The sequence below is a fragment of the Chenopodium album genome, chromosome 8 (genome assembly GCF_948465745.1).
Source record: "Chenopodium album chromosome 8, dcCheAlbu1.1, whole genome shotgun sequence".
Classification (NCBI taxonomy): Eukaryota; Viridiplantae; Streptophyta; class Magnoliopsida; order Caryophyllales; family Amaranthaceae; genus Chenopodium; species Chenopodium album.
In genome coordinates this window covers 27,146,693-27,162,190 of record NC_137841.1, presented here as the reverse complement: position 1 = coordinate 27,162,190, position 15,498 = coordinate 27,146,693, and the positions used below count along the sequence as shown (strand labels likewise).

General features: G+C 34.5%; 2 protein-coding genes across 2 annotated transcripts; both read right to left on the bottom strand.

The window, feature by feature from the left end:
- Nucleotides 1-333: 333 nt before the first annotated feature.
- LOC145555982 (amino acid transporter AVT1I-like) lies at nucleotides 334-2,731 on the bottom strand. Its single transcript, XM_081617684.1, has 3 exons — nucleotides 2,585-2,731; nucleotides 1,167-1,774; nucleotides 334-996 (listed from the first exon to the last, which is right to left on the bottom strand). Exons 1-3 carry the CDS (start codon nucleotides 2,721-2,723, stop codon nucleotides 469-471), a joined length of 1,275 nt encoding a protein of 424 aa, XP_081473810.1. The 5' UTR covers nucleotides 2,724-2,731; the 3' UTR covers nucleotides 334-468.
- A 4,667-nt stretch (nucleotides 2,732-7,398) lies between these two features.
- LOC145642868 (uncharacterized) lies at nucleotides 7,399-8,136 on the bottom strand. Its single transcript, XM_081694031.1, has one exon. The coding sequence runs from the start codon at nucleotides 8,134-8,136 to the stop codon at nucleotides 7,399-7,401; it is 738 nt and encodes a 245-aa protein (XP_081550157.1).
- Between the last annotated feature and the right edge of the window lie 7,362 nt (nucleotides 8,137-15,498).

Here is a 15,498-nt window from a genome sequence, read left to right as displayed (position 1 = left end):
ACTATTTATTATTATTATTATTTATTGATGATTATTATTATTTATTGATTATTATTATTAGTATTATTATTATTTCAATTATTATTATTATTATTATTATTATTATTATTATTGTTGTTGTTAATAATAATAATAATAATAATAATATTATTATTATTATTATTATTATTATTATTATTATTATTATTATTATTATTATTATTGTTTTTGTTGTTGTTGTCGTTGTAATAAGAGCTTAAAAGAATGAAATTTGGCTTTATATCATTAGCAATATCATTAGACATAAATTAAGAGTTGAGCTGAACTGAACAGAACTGAACTGAACTGAATTTCAACGGAACAGAACAGGCCCTTAGTTGTAAACAAGACTACAAGTCTCTCATTTTTGCAGAGTTTTTAAGTATTATAATGGCAAAGATACGATAATATACAATACCAGATTGAATTGTACATCGTATATCAAAAAAGTTAGTTATAACCTACCACGTTTTCTCGAATAATGTCTACCAAAGAAGTGTAAGTACCAAATATTGCGATCAATATACTAAACGATACAGTGCCTAACACTAATAGCCCCTCGCCTCTTCTTATGCATTTGCCTGAAATCTTCAAGTAAAACAAGCAAGGAAGTATAATTGACGCGGTAATGCTTAAAAATGCTCCTACAAGAGACATAAGAAACCCGAAAAATGGAACAACCAATGCTACAATTACTTGACTAGTAACCAAACCAGTCCTCAACATAAACTTAATGTACTTTTTCTTGTGATGATTTGGGAACAAGCTTTCGGTATAGTTCACAACAGGTTCTAACATTAGTGCATATTTGGACATGGGATTCACCAATGTAGTGTAAATTGCGATTTTAGAGCTCAATGCCTCAACTGGAAGATTCAGAGTTATTTGAGAGTTTACTTTTGTACCATACATCAGATAGCTGATGACTGCCATGGACGCGTAACCAATAGTTGAGCAAAGGAAACAGAGAAGTAGTACCTGCAGACAAGTTAAAAATAACAACCATTTAGATTCATGCACATAATATATACTATCTCTGTTTCTTATGATATGCAACAAAGAAATATTTTATGTCTCACAAATAATAAGAAACAGAGATACTATCAGCCTTATTCAATGTTGTAAAAGATGAACATAAGAAATTATACCTTTGAAAACTGATGTTTTTTCTGCATCGAGTTGTACAAGCTAGGAAAAACAGGATGAGCGCAATAACAAAATCCATATAAACTAACAGTTGTAGGAATGCCTGACCAATTTAGGAGTTCCCCTTTACTGTGAAACCCGATTCCATCAAACGTGCCAACAGAAAAAATGGACATGATTATCACAACAGATGCGATAACACCAGTAGCAGATATGTAAGAAAGAATACTCAGATCATCCAAATAAATCGAAGGAAGAATAATAAGAGCAATAATCAACACAAAGCTCTCTCTTCCTCCAATATTCAGTCCACACGCGTCGAATTTCATTTCAGGGAAGAGGTTATGCAGATTGTCACCTTCCATGATCAGGAAACCTGTTACAACCAAGTATAACTCTGTGCACATAAACACTGATGTTATTAATCTTCCAATCTTTCCGAATGCACGATCTCCGATGTCAGGGTAAGTTCTTATACTCGAATCGTCTTCCATGCATCGCTTTATAAGTAAGCCTGTGTAGAATGCAGCCATTGCTACAATAAAAAGTAATAGCAGGCTCAACCATCCACCTGAAGCTAGTGCATATGGTACTGATAGTATTCCAATCCCTGATATAATTACAGTAGAATTATAAGAAAAGACATTAGAGAATTGAATTTGTATTAGATAGAAAAGTAGTTCAATTACAAGTGATTGGATCCTCTATCATCCTATTTTGGGAAGAAGTTAATGGGGGTAAAGAATCCTATATTAAAATTATTGCACAATACTTTTACAAAAAGAAGAATTCAACTCTCGTATTTTTTTTGGTTAAGTATTTACAGGCCAGACACTTAAGGTTGAGGGGTACTCCCAAAAACCCCACTTGGTCACAATTCAAGTCTTATATCTCTTTAATCGTAAGAATCTTATTAAAGGAGCTACGAGTAACACTTTAATAGTGTATAAACTATTGCACAATAGTATAGATATCTTTTGACTTGTTCTTTTTCATTCCCTTATAATATATGCACACTTATATTATATTTTTTTTTTTATATTTCATAGTACGTTAAATAGAATATAGTTATGAGATATTTTGTAAGATTCGTCTAGATATATGCTTTCAAAGACAAAATTTTAATACGAGTAGTATATATTAAATGTACACTAATCCTCCTAAACTTATAAATGGTGTAATAAAAAAGAAAAAAAAAATAATAAACATAACCCTTAGACCTATATATAAGAAGCTAAAAAAGAAAATATTAAGAATAAATTAACAATAATTACATCAATCTGTGCATAATTTTGTCATAAATTTCTAATTTAATTTTATTTTAAAAAGTATGTTTAATAGTTATGTAAAGCCTTATAGGCTACATATATCATTATTCCAAAAAAAACCGAGAAATAAAGTAAACTCAAAGGTGATAAACCTGAGAGGGCGTTAAGGCCGTTGAAGAAAGTCTTCAAGAAAGAGGAATTGCCTGGTTCTGTTAAAGATATATTGTTGGCCTCCAAATGATTTTCCAAAAGAGGGTGGCTAATCATAACTTTTTCATCCTTCATTGTCATTTTCTTACCAATTTAGGAGAGAGGAAGAGAGAAACTGAATTTTAAGTTGAAATAAAATGTAAGCAGTGTCATGTAACTATTTATAAAGCTTTGACTCTTGGGTAGTGTGATTTGTTTAAACGATTAACACATGGAATATAGAGCCGTGGTCCGTGGATAATAGTGATTACGTTTTTGTACTATATTGTCATTTTGGATTTCGATTCTAGTTAGACTAACATTTCAAAACCTTTTTTGTAATTGGAAAACTTTGAATTATTTTTAAAATTTCGAACTTTGGTATGAATTTGATTCCAATAGTCTCGATCGATCATCTAACTTGTTATAACAAGTTATCTGACACGTGTCGGCATATGATTGGTAAAAAAATTTAAAAAGAAAAAAATACAATTTAATAATCCCATTTATGATTGATTTACTTTTAATAATTCCAACTAAGGTTTGTTATCTTATAATCCTAACTATTAGTTATGTTTGTCTTGAGTAGTCCCAATTATCGGTAACCTGCTTAAACGGTAATTCTTTTTGTTTTTTTTGTTTAAAAAAAAGCCACGTGTTAGCAAATGATTGCTCCAAATTTTTTAAAACCCTTTTTTAAAAAAGAAGAAAAAAAACCCATCCCAACCACTCCTAACCCCATCGTGAAACCAAGCCACCTCTAACCCCCACTGGAAACTGGTCGGCCTACCCCTAAACCCTCCAAAACGGTCGGTTGGCCTCCTTGACACCCCTCCCGAGACACCAAAATCCCTCCCCTCCACTTTTTTTGACCTCTTGTCCTTACCCCCACTTTGGAAATCAGCCTCCCACCTAGATCTACAGCTAAACCCGCCACACCAACCCCCACTTCCCACCACCGATTTCCGACCACACCCTCCCTTCCCACACCCTACCCCCAAAATTGACTAATCGATCTCCCTTCCTAACGAGATTCGGGTATTTGATGAAGTGTGCGGAAAGGAAGGAGGTGCAAAATCGGTGGTGTGGGTTTTTAGGGGTTGGGATAAGGGAGGGGTAGTCGAGAATCGATGGTGGGGGCTAGGGGAGTGAGTGGCTGGGTGTTTCCGACGGTTAAAAATCGGTGCTGAAGGCAGGGGGGTCAGGTTGGGCGTGGGTATGGTGGCTAGCGTGGTGAGTGGTATTTGTTTGTTTTTTTTTTTTATTATTAATTTTTTAAAGTTTTTTTTTTCAATTTTTTCTAAGTATTTTTTCTTTTTATTTTTCAAAAATGTTTTTAGACTAATCACGTATTAACACGTGGTTTGGTAACCTGTAATTGAAGGTTATTGAGCACCTGTTGACCGGTTGGGACTACTAGAGGCAAAATACCCCAATACTTGAGATTATTAGATAGTAAATCTTAGTTGGGATTGCTAAAAAGTAGATCGTTAATAGTTGGAATTATTAAAATGTATTTTTCCTTTAAAAAAATTAAAGAATATTTTTAAGAAAAATAAAAAATAATTATTTACTTAACTCAAACACCACCCCACCAGCCCAATCACCCTCCTCGCCGCTCAGCCCTGGTCGCCCTCCATCCTACGCCAGGATTCCCTTCATGTGCTGGCGAGACCACCTCCCTTCTCTTCCCTCCATCCCGATAGCCCCTCCCTACCACGAATCCACTTCCTCAACAAAAGAACCCACCCTCAATCCTTACCCTTGTCGTTACACCCCTAGCTACGACCCCTCAACCGGCCCGCGCACCGCAATTCCTATGCCCATTCAGCTAATCCCACCCAAACCCAACCACTTTCTTAAATTGTTCTAGTTTTGTAGTTATAGATGGGGTTACGAGTGGGGGTAATTAACTGCAAAAAGGGGTTGTGGGGGAAGGGTTAGGGTCGCGGCGGGAAGAAAGCGATTGGCGGAAAGATTGTATGCGGTTCAGGTAGTCTAAGCGTCACTGCGGTGGGGGCAGGCGCGGGGGTGTAGGGCAGGGAGGGTACAGTGGCTGCTATTGGTGTTTCTTGCATTTATTTTTAAAATATTTATCTTTTAATTTTGTAAAAAATAATTAGTTAACTATAAATTATTACTAATAATCTGATCCTTAAAAAAAATTACTAATATTCTTTTTTTAAATAAAATTAAAATTATAACTTATTTTGACCAATTATATTGTTACATGTGTACATTACATTTTTTAAAAAAATAAAAATACCTTTTAAACAAGTTAATGGTCACTTGAGACCATTAAAAGAAAAATCATATCAAAGTTTGGGTATATATATATATATATATAATATATATATTAACAGTATTTTTGGCTCTTTAGAGCTACTTTTATTACTAATTGGTGTTTTCTAGTGTTTTAGTAGTTTAAGTTGAGTTTTGTAGGAAATTGCATCTTTGGAGCTTTTTTCCAGGATTATTGCGGAACGACTACGAGCAATTGAAGGCACGACCGATTGCATTGGACACCGAGCATTCAAGACCGGAAGTGGAGATTCGAATTGGGCCAAGAATGAATTCCAATCCAAGTCCAGCCTATAGCCGGGGCCAATCGGGCGAGCTTTAGCTCGATCGAGCGGATGCCCAAAACAAGGGGGCGAAGAAAAAGGCGGGCCCGATCGGGCGCGCGTTTCTAAGGAGCTCTTTTCAGCGAATTTCTTAGTTATAATTAGGAGTAATTATAAGTTTTTGTATAAATACAATTTTAATGCTTGATGTTTAGTACCTCTTCTCTTAGACTTTCTCTCTCTACTTAGTTATTTTCTCATTCTTAATTTCTCTCTACAACTTCACTCTTGTTCTTGATTCAACTTTTTGTTTGACGTTAATTTGGTAACGATTTATTCTCTATTACTTTCAGTATTTCTATTTCTTTATTTCATCATGTTTTCTTTAATTACTCTGATTAGTTTAGATTTAATTATGTGTGAGTAATTTAATTCTAGGGTTTTGAATTGGGAAATCCATAATTAATATGAAGAGATAATTTATTATTGTTGATTGTAGATATTGCATGATAATTTCTTATTGAATTTTTTTAATTCCTTACAATTAGATTATAAATTGAGCAGATGTGATTCGATTGTAAAAGTATAGCAATATTGAATTGATGAATCAAGCAGATGTTAATTTGATATTAAAGACTATTTTCAATAGGAACTTAGATCTAGTAAATTGCGAAAGCCTATTAGGTCTATGTTGATTAATAAATTGTGAGAGCCTGTTAATCATGTTATATGTGCAATGTTAATTATTTGTCGTTATGCTTTATCCCGAATTATTAAATATTGGTGAATCTGTGACCCTAGGCTTCCTTGCTACTGATTTTCTACTTAACAATATTGGTGAATCTGTGACCCTAGGCTTCCTTGCTACTGATTTTCTACTTAAACTTGATCTCTGTAGTATAATTCCTTTTTACAACAACAAATTGGTTACTTGATAATTTAGAATACTCTTAATTAATTAGGAATAAATTAACTTGTTTCCCTGTGGTTCGACCCTTATTTCTTATATGCATAGTTAGAGGACTTAGGAATTATTTTTGATTAGGTGATTACGACTTTAGCCTAATATATATATATATATATATATATATATATATATATATATATATATATATATATATATATATATATATATATATATATATATATATATATATATATATATATATATATATATTAAAATTAGACAACCAAAAAGTTATAATAAGATCTAATGAGCAAAATTTAAAATGAACTACGAATCTAATAATTTACATATTGAAGCGTTTGGATTTATGGTTTATTTTAAGACCTATTTACATGGACTTCGACTTAAACGATTTCAATGTGAGGATTTATTGAAGATATATTTTCAAAGACTTTGTGTTAAATAATGACTTTGGGCCGAAGATAGTTTGAACTTTGAAGCGTTTGTGTGTGTGTAATATATATATATATATATATATATATATATATATATATATATATATATATATATAACAACGGATACAAACAGGCTATTTATTACTATTAAAGCAAATAAAGTTAACCGACGCTTCCCCATCTATTTGATGAGCTCGATGAACCCGGTGCCGGTCCGCCTTGTGTATGCAACAGTAACGAAAGGTAGAACCAAGCAGAATAATCTTGGGAATGAGCCAAAGGTAAGCAATGTTACCATGACCATCCCCCCGAAGAAGGGAAACAAGATTATAGGAGTTAGTGAATGTTGTTACAGATTGAAAACCTCGATCCACAGCCCACTGTAACCCATACATGCACGCCAGTGCCTCCGTATGTAAAGCAGAGGTACAAACCCCAAAGTTACTTCCATCAAAGATACGTTCATCAAACGGGTCATCATTATCCACGCACCAACCCATCCTTGCTTGTAGAGAGTCCTTAAACCAAGAGCCATCAATTTGTAGAGAAAGCGCATTTGGGCCTTGAGTACCCTGATCCAACTAAGCCATGTAAAAACCAGGTGGAGGAGAGGCACCCCCCACCGCCCCCCACTGCGTAGGGGGTACAAACAGGAGCATCCGTGCTTAAAAAGATTGCATGAGCATTCATAACGTCCGCGAATTGTAAAGAAAAAGGCCGGCAAGCAGTAGACTCCTGAAAGATTCTGGAGTTTCGACATAACCACAGACTCCAAAGTGTACCGACGAAGGTACCTAAGCGAGTACTGGAAGGCCCATCCTGACTAATAAAAAGTCGGATATACTGTAGGATCAAATATGAGAGAGAAAGGTCTCCATTAAATTCTGAGCGAATGCCGAGGCATCCACTCCTCCAAACCGTTCGAGCATTAAAACACATTCTAAAGAGATGTTGCAAGTCCTCTGGTTCTGACCTACAAAGGTCACAAAAAAATCTTTAATCGGAACCCCTCTATGACTAAGTTCCACCCTGACTGCAAGTGCGCGATGTAGAAGTTTCCATAAGAACAACTTCCATTTTGGTTGTAACTGAAGAGACCAAAGAACTTTCCAAAAGGAACCCATACTCGAATTAGTTAAAATGGGAGAGAGTTGTTGTAGCATCGCATAACCAGTTTTCACTAAGTACCGGCCCGACGGGGTACCAAACCAGTACCGAAAATCCTCCTGCAGCGTATCAGGTAACTCCGTAGCTAAAATTGTGGTCGCATCCGAAGGGACAAACCAATCAACAACTTTATCCATGTCCCACCCTAGTGTTTGAGGGTGAATGAAGAAGCTAACTGTTTGGGTTGCAGAGTTTTGTAAGGAAATCCCGGGCTTAAACTCAGGAGTAGTGCCACTGACCCAAGCAGTTGACCCAGCTAGAATCGAGCGCCCATTACCAACCTTCCAACTGCAACCTTGTTGTAGAAGAGTATCTGCTTTAAGTAAACCCCAAAGGCCGTACGAAATACGACCAGACACCCGTGGCCGACCGTGAGGGTTGCTGGAAAGAAAGGTCGTACGCGCACCGTAAACTTTCGACATAAGCAATTGGGGGTTAGTAAAGAGACGCCAAACTTGCTTCATAAGTAACGCCTTATTTAAGGAAGACAAGCAACGAATGACCAAGCCACCTAAGCCACGAGGAAGATGCGTGATATCCTTATTAACTCAATGAATACCTTTAGTATCAGAATGCGACCAAAAGAAGCGCATGAGTAAGGAATCAATTTTCCCTGTTATAGAGGCCGATAACTCGTAGCAAGCAAGGACATGAGAAGCCATAGCAACAAGAATCAAGTTAATGAAGATTAACTTCTGCGATTGAGAGAGGCGGATAACATTTAAACAGTTAATTCTGCCAATAATTTTGTCGATAATGAACTGAAAATGGACCTTCTTTTTCCCGACGAAATCTATTGGAGCTCCTAGATGATGATAAAAAATATGAAGTTGCTTCATTTGTAAATGGATTTAAAGGTAGCCTGAGAAGCGGTACCCATATTAAGGCTAAACTTTATCAAAGATTTTGACAAATTTAGCTCTTCACCTGAAATTTTAGTAAACCGATTGTTGATATGCAAAACGTTAGTACAGGACTTCGTGGTAGCCCTAAAAAAGATAATTGCATCATCCACAAAGAACAAATGCGAGATAGAAGGACTTCTCCGTGATAACTTAATTCCATGAAATAAATTCATATCTTGTCCAAGGTGCAACATCCTCGAGAAAATATCCATACAGAACAGAAAGAGGTACGGTGAAAGAGGATCACCTTGACGGAGACCACAGTGCGAATGAAAGGGGTCCGACATCATGCCATTAATTAGAGATTTATAAGAGACCGTGGCAAGACATTGGTGGATCATTTGCAACTAACGAGCAGGAAAGCCGTAGGCCTTCAAGACCTGTAAAAGAAAGCTCCAATGAACACGATCATAGGCTTTGCTCATGTCAATTTTGATCGCGGCTAACCAGTTAGTACCGGATTTAGAGATGTTAATTTTTTCCATCAACTCATGACTCAACAAAATGTTATCCGTCATGACTCTACCTTGAACAAAGGCATGTTGATAATCTGCAATAAGAAGAGGGAGATACTGACGCAGTCTAGCAACCAAGCACTTCGAAGCACATTTGTAAATTGTATTGCAGAGGCTAATTGGTCGCAGATGTCCTATCTCCGTTGGGGTGCCAATCTTCGGGATCATAACAAGGAGAGATTGATTCCACTCCTTCAGAAGGTACCCTGTTTGAAAGAAACTTTGAATGGTAGTGATAACCGAATCTCCAACAATCTCCCCCTGAGGTTTAAAAAACTCAGATGTAATCCCATCTGGGCTAGGAGACTTACGATTACCTAAAGCAAACATGCCATCTCAAATTTCCTTAGCAAAAAAAAACGCGTTCCAAGTTATTGATTTGAGAACAATTAAACCATGGAAGATCTAGTTCGCTCAAGACAATGTCGATTTCCGGATCGTAAGGAGGCATTACATCACTCTTAAAAGTCTGTTTTAGAGCAGTGACGACAATACCTTGAACGTCTGGCTGGCCATGCTGAAGAACGCCGTGATCATCAAGTAAGGAAGTAATCACATTCTTCTTCTGCCGACTCTTGGCTTTCGAGAACAACATTTTTGAGGGGAAATCTCCTTCGAGTATCCAATTTTTCTTACACCATTGCCTCCAGAACTGAAGTTGGAGTAAAATAGTGTCTTTCGAGGTAACCGTATCCAACATATACTAGACCGCCTCAGGAATTGACTGTATTGATTCTCCTTGAGTGGAGAGATCCTTTATATATATATATATATATATATATATATATATATATATATATATATATATATATATATATATATATATATATATAGCGGATATATTCATGTGCATAGTGGTGCACGTAACTCATTAGTAAAATAAAAAGTTGATTTTTTTAAAAAAAAAAAAAAATCAGAGAGACCGCTTAGTTTAGATAGGCGGTCTCTTTGATGTTACTATATATTCCTACAAGAAATTTGCACTACGTCAAATTATAATAAGCAATCTGTTTTTCAGATATTGTTATCAAATAATAGGTCTTTTTTATGTTGTTATTGAGTTTCTTGGTTTTTGCTCTTTTTTTTTTCCATTAAAGAGACCGGTTATATAATTTTTTAATAATTTTTTTTCTATTACATCCTATATGTATGTTTGTGCAACCAATTTTAATATTTTAAACTTATCAATTAAGTAAAAAATCATCATACAATCAATTTAATAAAATAGTTTTATAGTACTATATATTTGTTTATAACATGTTATTTGTAGTACTTTTAATTTGTGAGACTAAATTTTAAAGTACTAATTGTACTCGTAGTATGAATTTTTGTGTCCTATTTTTGGATTGAAATCAATTTGGCGAAATATAATTTTTGGATTGAAATCAATTTTGAACAAGATTTTGGAAAAAAAATTTGTACTTTCACAAGTGATCAATAATTGATGGTGACTCACAATCCCGAAAAATCCTTGATTTGCCACTGATATATACTTCCTCCGTTTTCTTTTACTTGCAACACTTCCCTAAAAAGGAAATGTCACAATACTTGCAACACACTATAAAAGGAAAGTTACTTTAGAAAAAATCTATATTATTTCCCTTATTTAAAGCAAATGACCAACTAAATTACACTCCTAACAACCACTCATCATATTTTAAAGTTTATTATATCATGTAAACCTCACCTTTCTTAGTTACCGCGCTAAAGGATGTGTTGCATCTAAAAGAAAACGGAGGAAGTAAGATTTAAGATTTTGTGGCATGTGAAGTATTAAATTTCAAAGACTTTGTGCTATAATTTCGACTTAAAGACATTTTAAAGTGTTTGATGGTTTAAGACATACAAATTCCACTTCAAATTAATCACAATTGTTTGACTTTTGCACTAGTCTCATTATCACAAAATATATTCCCTTCGTCCCATTATTTCGTGCTTGTATATATTCCTTTTTGGGTGCCCCAAAATGTTGTGCCTATTTTCAAATATATCACATAATTATAATCTACTTTTTATTTTTTCATACAAAATACACGTATACCAAAAAAAATTATTAATTACTTTTTCTCTTTTTCATACAATATTCTCTACTTTTTATTATTTCAATACAATATTCTCTACTTTTTTTATCTTTCCAATAGAATATTCTCATATTTTCACCATTCTCCTCGATTACCATTTTTTTTTGAGAATTAGGCATGAAATTATGGGATGAAGGGAATATTTATAATTGATATTAATATAAAGTTTAGTAATCAAATAAAGTTTTTTCTAATATTTGATTACTTATATTGAAGGTCAAATTAGTGCATTGATATATTTAAATTTTAAAGACTTTGAGTTAAATGATTTTAAGTACAGGATATTTTGAAGTGTTTGGTTTATTGGTCTAAGAAATTAATTTTTCAAGGACTTTGCGATAAATGATTTTGAGTTAAGTCTATTTAGATGCATTTGGATTTATTGTTTAAGACGTATTAATTTTCAAGATATTGATTTAAGGATATTTTAAAGCACATGTTTAGATCTATAGCTTAAGACATACGGAGTATTAATTTTCAAGGATTCTGAGTTAAATGATTTCGTGTTGAAAAAATTTTAAGCATTGATTAATTATGGTTTAAGACATATTAAATTTCAACGATTCCGAGTTAAATGATTGGAAAATTCTCTTTGCTGAACTCCAACTTTTTCATTTTCCAAGTGGTAAACGTTTTTAATTTTTATTATCAATGGTAAACCTAAATTATTGCTTACCATTAATAAGTGTTATTTTAATCAAAATCCTTAACTACAGTTAGTTTTTTTTTAATTTTTATTTAATAATTAAATTATTATAAAATTTTTTTTTTTAAAAAAAAGTAAAAGAAAAACATTTACCACCCAACCAGCAGCCTCTCCCCTTTGCCGGCGGCTAGGCCCCCGCCGGCGAGGCACGAAATCCCCCACGTACCCTCGGTCGGCGAACACCCGAACTCCCCCACCCTCGGCCGACGAATGCCTGAACTCCCCCATTCCCCACTCTTGTTGCCCACCCATCCCTTCTCCATTTCTCCCCAATCCGACACCCACCTTTACCCCAAACTGCCCCAAAATCCGCCCCATCCCTTCCCCGGAATTACCCCTCCCCTGTTTTTCGGACACCCAAAACCCTAGTCACCCCCCTGAAACCATTCTAAAACCCGAAACCTCCTTGAAATTCGTTCTACCTGTTTTCTAGGGTTTCGGATTTTAGGGTGGTTTCGGGTTTTAGGGTGGTTTTGGGTTTTTAGGGTGGTTTCGAATGAGTTTAAAGGGTTTGGGGGGGCTGAAAAATTGGGGGAAAGGGAGAGAAGTAGAGTCGTCGGCGCCGATGGTTGGGTAGGGGTGTCGGCCGCCGATAGGAGGTGGAGGGGCTGGGCAGTTTGTGGGGGAAGGGGTGGTTAATTTTTTTTTATTTATTTTTTTTATTTTACTATAATTGTTAAAAAATTGATAAAAAACCTAACTATAGTTAAATGTTATTGTTACAAAAATAAATAAATAAACCCTAACTATAGTTAAATAATTAGATCAAATCATTATTAAGGTTACCAATTGATTATTCATTCTATTTGGGGTTTGCCATTGACAATTAATTTTAAGAATGTTTATGTAATTGGAGTTCACCAGCGAGAATTTTCCTAAATGATTTTAAATTGAGGAAATTTTACATAAAGCATTTGTACTTACTGTAAATACAAGTGAGATAAACAAAATTTGTTTATCACATGACACTTTTGTAATTAAATCAACAACTTTTTCAATAAAAGCGGATTCCATAGTAATGATGACAGGATAAAGTTAATGATTTATTCACTAAAATGTCATGTGATAAACAAATGTTGTTTATCCCAGAGATTAACCGGAGCTTCCTCATTTTAATGACATATCATTTTCAAGGACTTTAGGTTAAATGATTTTAATTTGAGGATATTAAACTGTATAGTATTTGGACTTACATGTAGTTGAAGACATATCATTTTTCAAGGACTTCGAAATAAATGATTTTGAAGTGAGAATATTTAAAGCATTCGAATTTATGGTTTAAGGCATACTATATGTATTTTCCAAGGAGTCCGTGTCGTATGAAACTATTCCTTCCATCCCATAATACATGAGACGTTGGACTTCTTTTCATTATTAATGCATTAGCTTTGACCATAATTTTTTACTAACGTAATAAAAAATAATTTTAATATGAATTTAATTATATAATTTTAAAAATAATTTTCATTCATATTTAATTATATAAAAATAAAGTCAAACTAGTACATTGACATATGTGCAATGTTTGACTGTGTTATGTATTATGGGACAGAGGGAGTATTAATTTGGAAGAAAGTCAATTACTATATGTGTTCATTGAATAAAAAATGACTTGGATCAATTCGGCATTACAATCTTTAAAAATACACACGCAAAAAAAAAAATGATTTTGAAACAAAATCGTTTTCAAATATTGGCAAATCTTTTTTTTATTAACAACCTGAATTATATTTTTAATGTGATTGATTGAATACTTTAATACGAGTACACATATCAATTATCAATCATATTGTATGGGCTATGGTATAGATTGGTGCTTGCGTTGTACCTTCCATTCCTTATTTTTTTGTCCCATTGTAAAATTATGGGTCAAAATTTTATAACTTTTACCATGAGTTATTGTTAATTTATAAATGATAATATATATACGTGGGATCTTGTTAGAATTACTTCACTATAAAGTTTATTGATATTAAATTTTAATAATTTTTAAGCGTAAAGAAATGAAAATATATACATTTGAAAACGCGTCTTGTATACCGTAAAAAGTTAAATAGGACAAAAGTTAAGGGATAAAGGGAGTAAAAGATAAATGCAGATAAGTACTTAACACTTTCTTAATTTTGGAATTATTATGGAATACTTTATTGACTAGTGGAAAAAGTGTTTACAATGTTTTTGTTAAGGTTTTGTACATCAAATGATAGAAAGTTCAATTAAATAGAAAAGTCCGCGTTTCATATCTAACCACTCACGTCTTGGCGTCTTGCCTAGTCAATTATACCCACTCACTCACCCATCAACCATTTCTTTTGCCTTTTCTTATCATGTTACTCGTCAAACTTGGTAAATGCATTTGGTAAAGACGTTACTTGTAGTCATGTACCCAATCTATTGATTCCCAACGTTTCAGTTTGTCATGGTCTAACTTGTACGATTGTACCCAATCTATTGATTCCCGACTTTTTAGTTTGTCATAATTATTTATTTATTTATTTATTTATTTTGACAAAGGATACAAACATGAAATTACATATTAATACTAAAGCAAATAGAGTTAACCGCCGCTTCTCCAGTAATTAGATGAGCTCTGTGGACGCGCTGGCGATCCGCCTTATGAATACTGCAAACCCGAAACCTAGAGGCAAGTTGTAAAATCCTCCGAATGAGCCATATATAAGCGATATAACCTTGTCCCTCCCCTCGAAGTAGGGAGACCAGAAGATAGGAATCAGTAAAAACCGCGAGAGACAGAAATCCTCGATCAAACTCCCATTGTAGCCCATACATGCAAGCCAACATCTCCGCATGTAAAGCCGAGGAACAAACCTCGAAGTTACTACCTCCACTGATCCGATCATCTAGTGGTTCATCATTATCCAAGCACCATCCCATTCCAGCTCGTCGAGAATCTTTGAACCAAGAGCCATCTATTTGAAGAGAAAGTAAAGCACTCCCATGGGGAGTCAGGCCAAGCTGGAGCCATGTAAAAACCAGGCGGTGAAGAGGCATCGCCATCTGTTGCCGCAGTAGTAGGGATACTAGTAGGGGCATCTGAATTGAAAAAGATTGAATGAGTATCCATTACCTCCTTAAATAGAGACTCAAAAGGCCGAGGCGCAGAAGAATCCCTAAAAATCCTAGAATTACGACATAACCACAAGCTCCAAAGCGTACCGACAAAGATACCTAAGCGAATACTAGAAAGACCATCTTGACTGATAAAAAGTCGTATATAATCTTGGATCCAATCTGTAGGGAATATTTCAAGAATTACCCCTAACTTGAACCCCACTGTGATCATACACTTAAGTACGGTGGCGTCCAAAGGGAAAGAAGATATAGCAAAAAAGTCGCCAACAAGTTTTAGGAACTTGTAAACCGTTCACGAGATGAAGGTTACACCCCTTAACGATCTAGGAGATCGTCAACTCTAATACGTCTGGAACCATGAATGGTAGTTCGGGGATGAAGGTACAAATCCAACCTAAAAGAGATTAAACCTGCCCTAATAATAGGCCTCTACTTTATTCTGATCGTATGCATGTGCGCTTTCTGACTAACATGCAATCAATAG

What these genes read in the sequence shown, in the direction of transcription:
- LOC145555982 (XM_081617684.1), bottom strand. Translation starts at nt 2,723, where the DNA reads ATGACAATGAAGGATGAAAAAGTTATGATTAGCCACCCTCTTTTGGAA. An exon ending in CGGCCTTAACGCCCTCTCAG is followed by an intron (nt 1,775 to 2,584) that starts GTTTATCACCTT and finishes TAATTATATCAG; the next exon opens with GGATTGGAATACTATCAGTA. An exon ending in AAAAACATCAGTTTTCAAAG is followed by an intron (nt 997 to 1,166) that starts GTATAATTTCTT and finishes ACTTGTCTGCAG; the next exon opens with GTACTACTTCTCTGTTTCCT.
- LOC145642868 (XM_081694031.1), bottom strand. Translation starts at nt 8,136, where the DNA reads ATGTCGAAAGTTTACGGTGCGCGTACGACCTTTCTTTCCAGCAACCCT.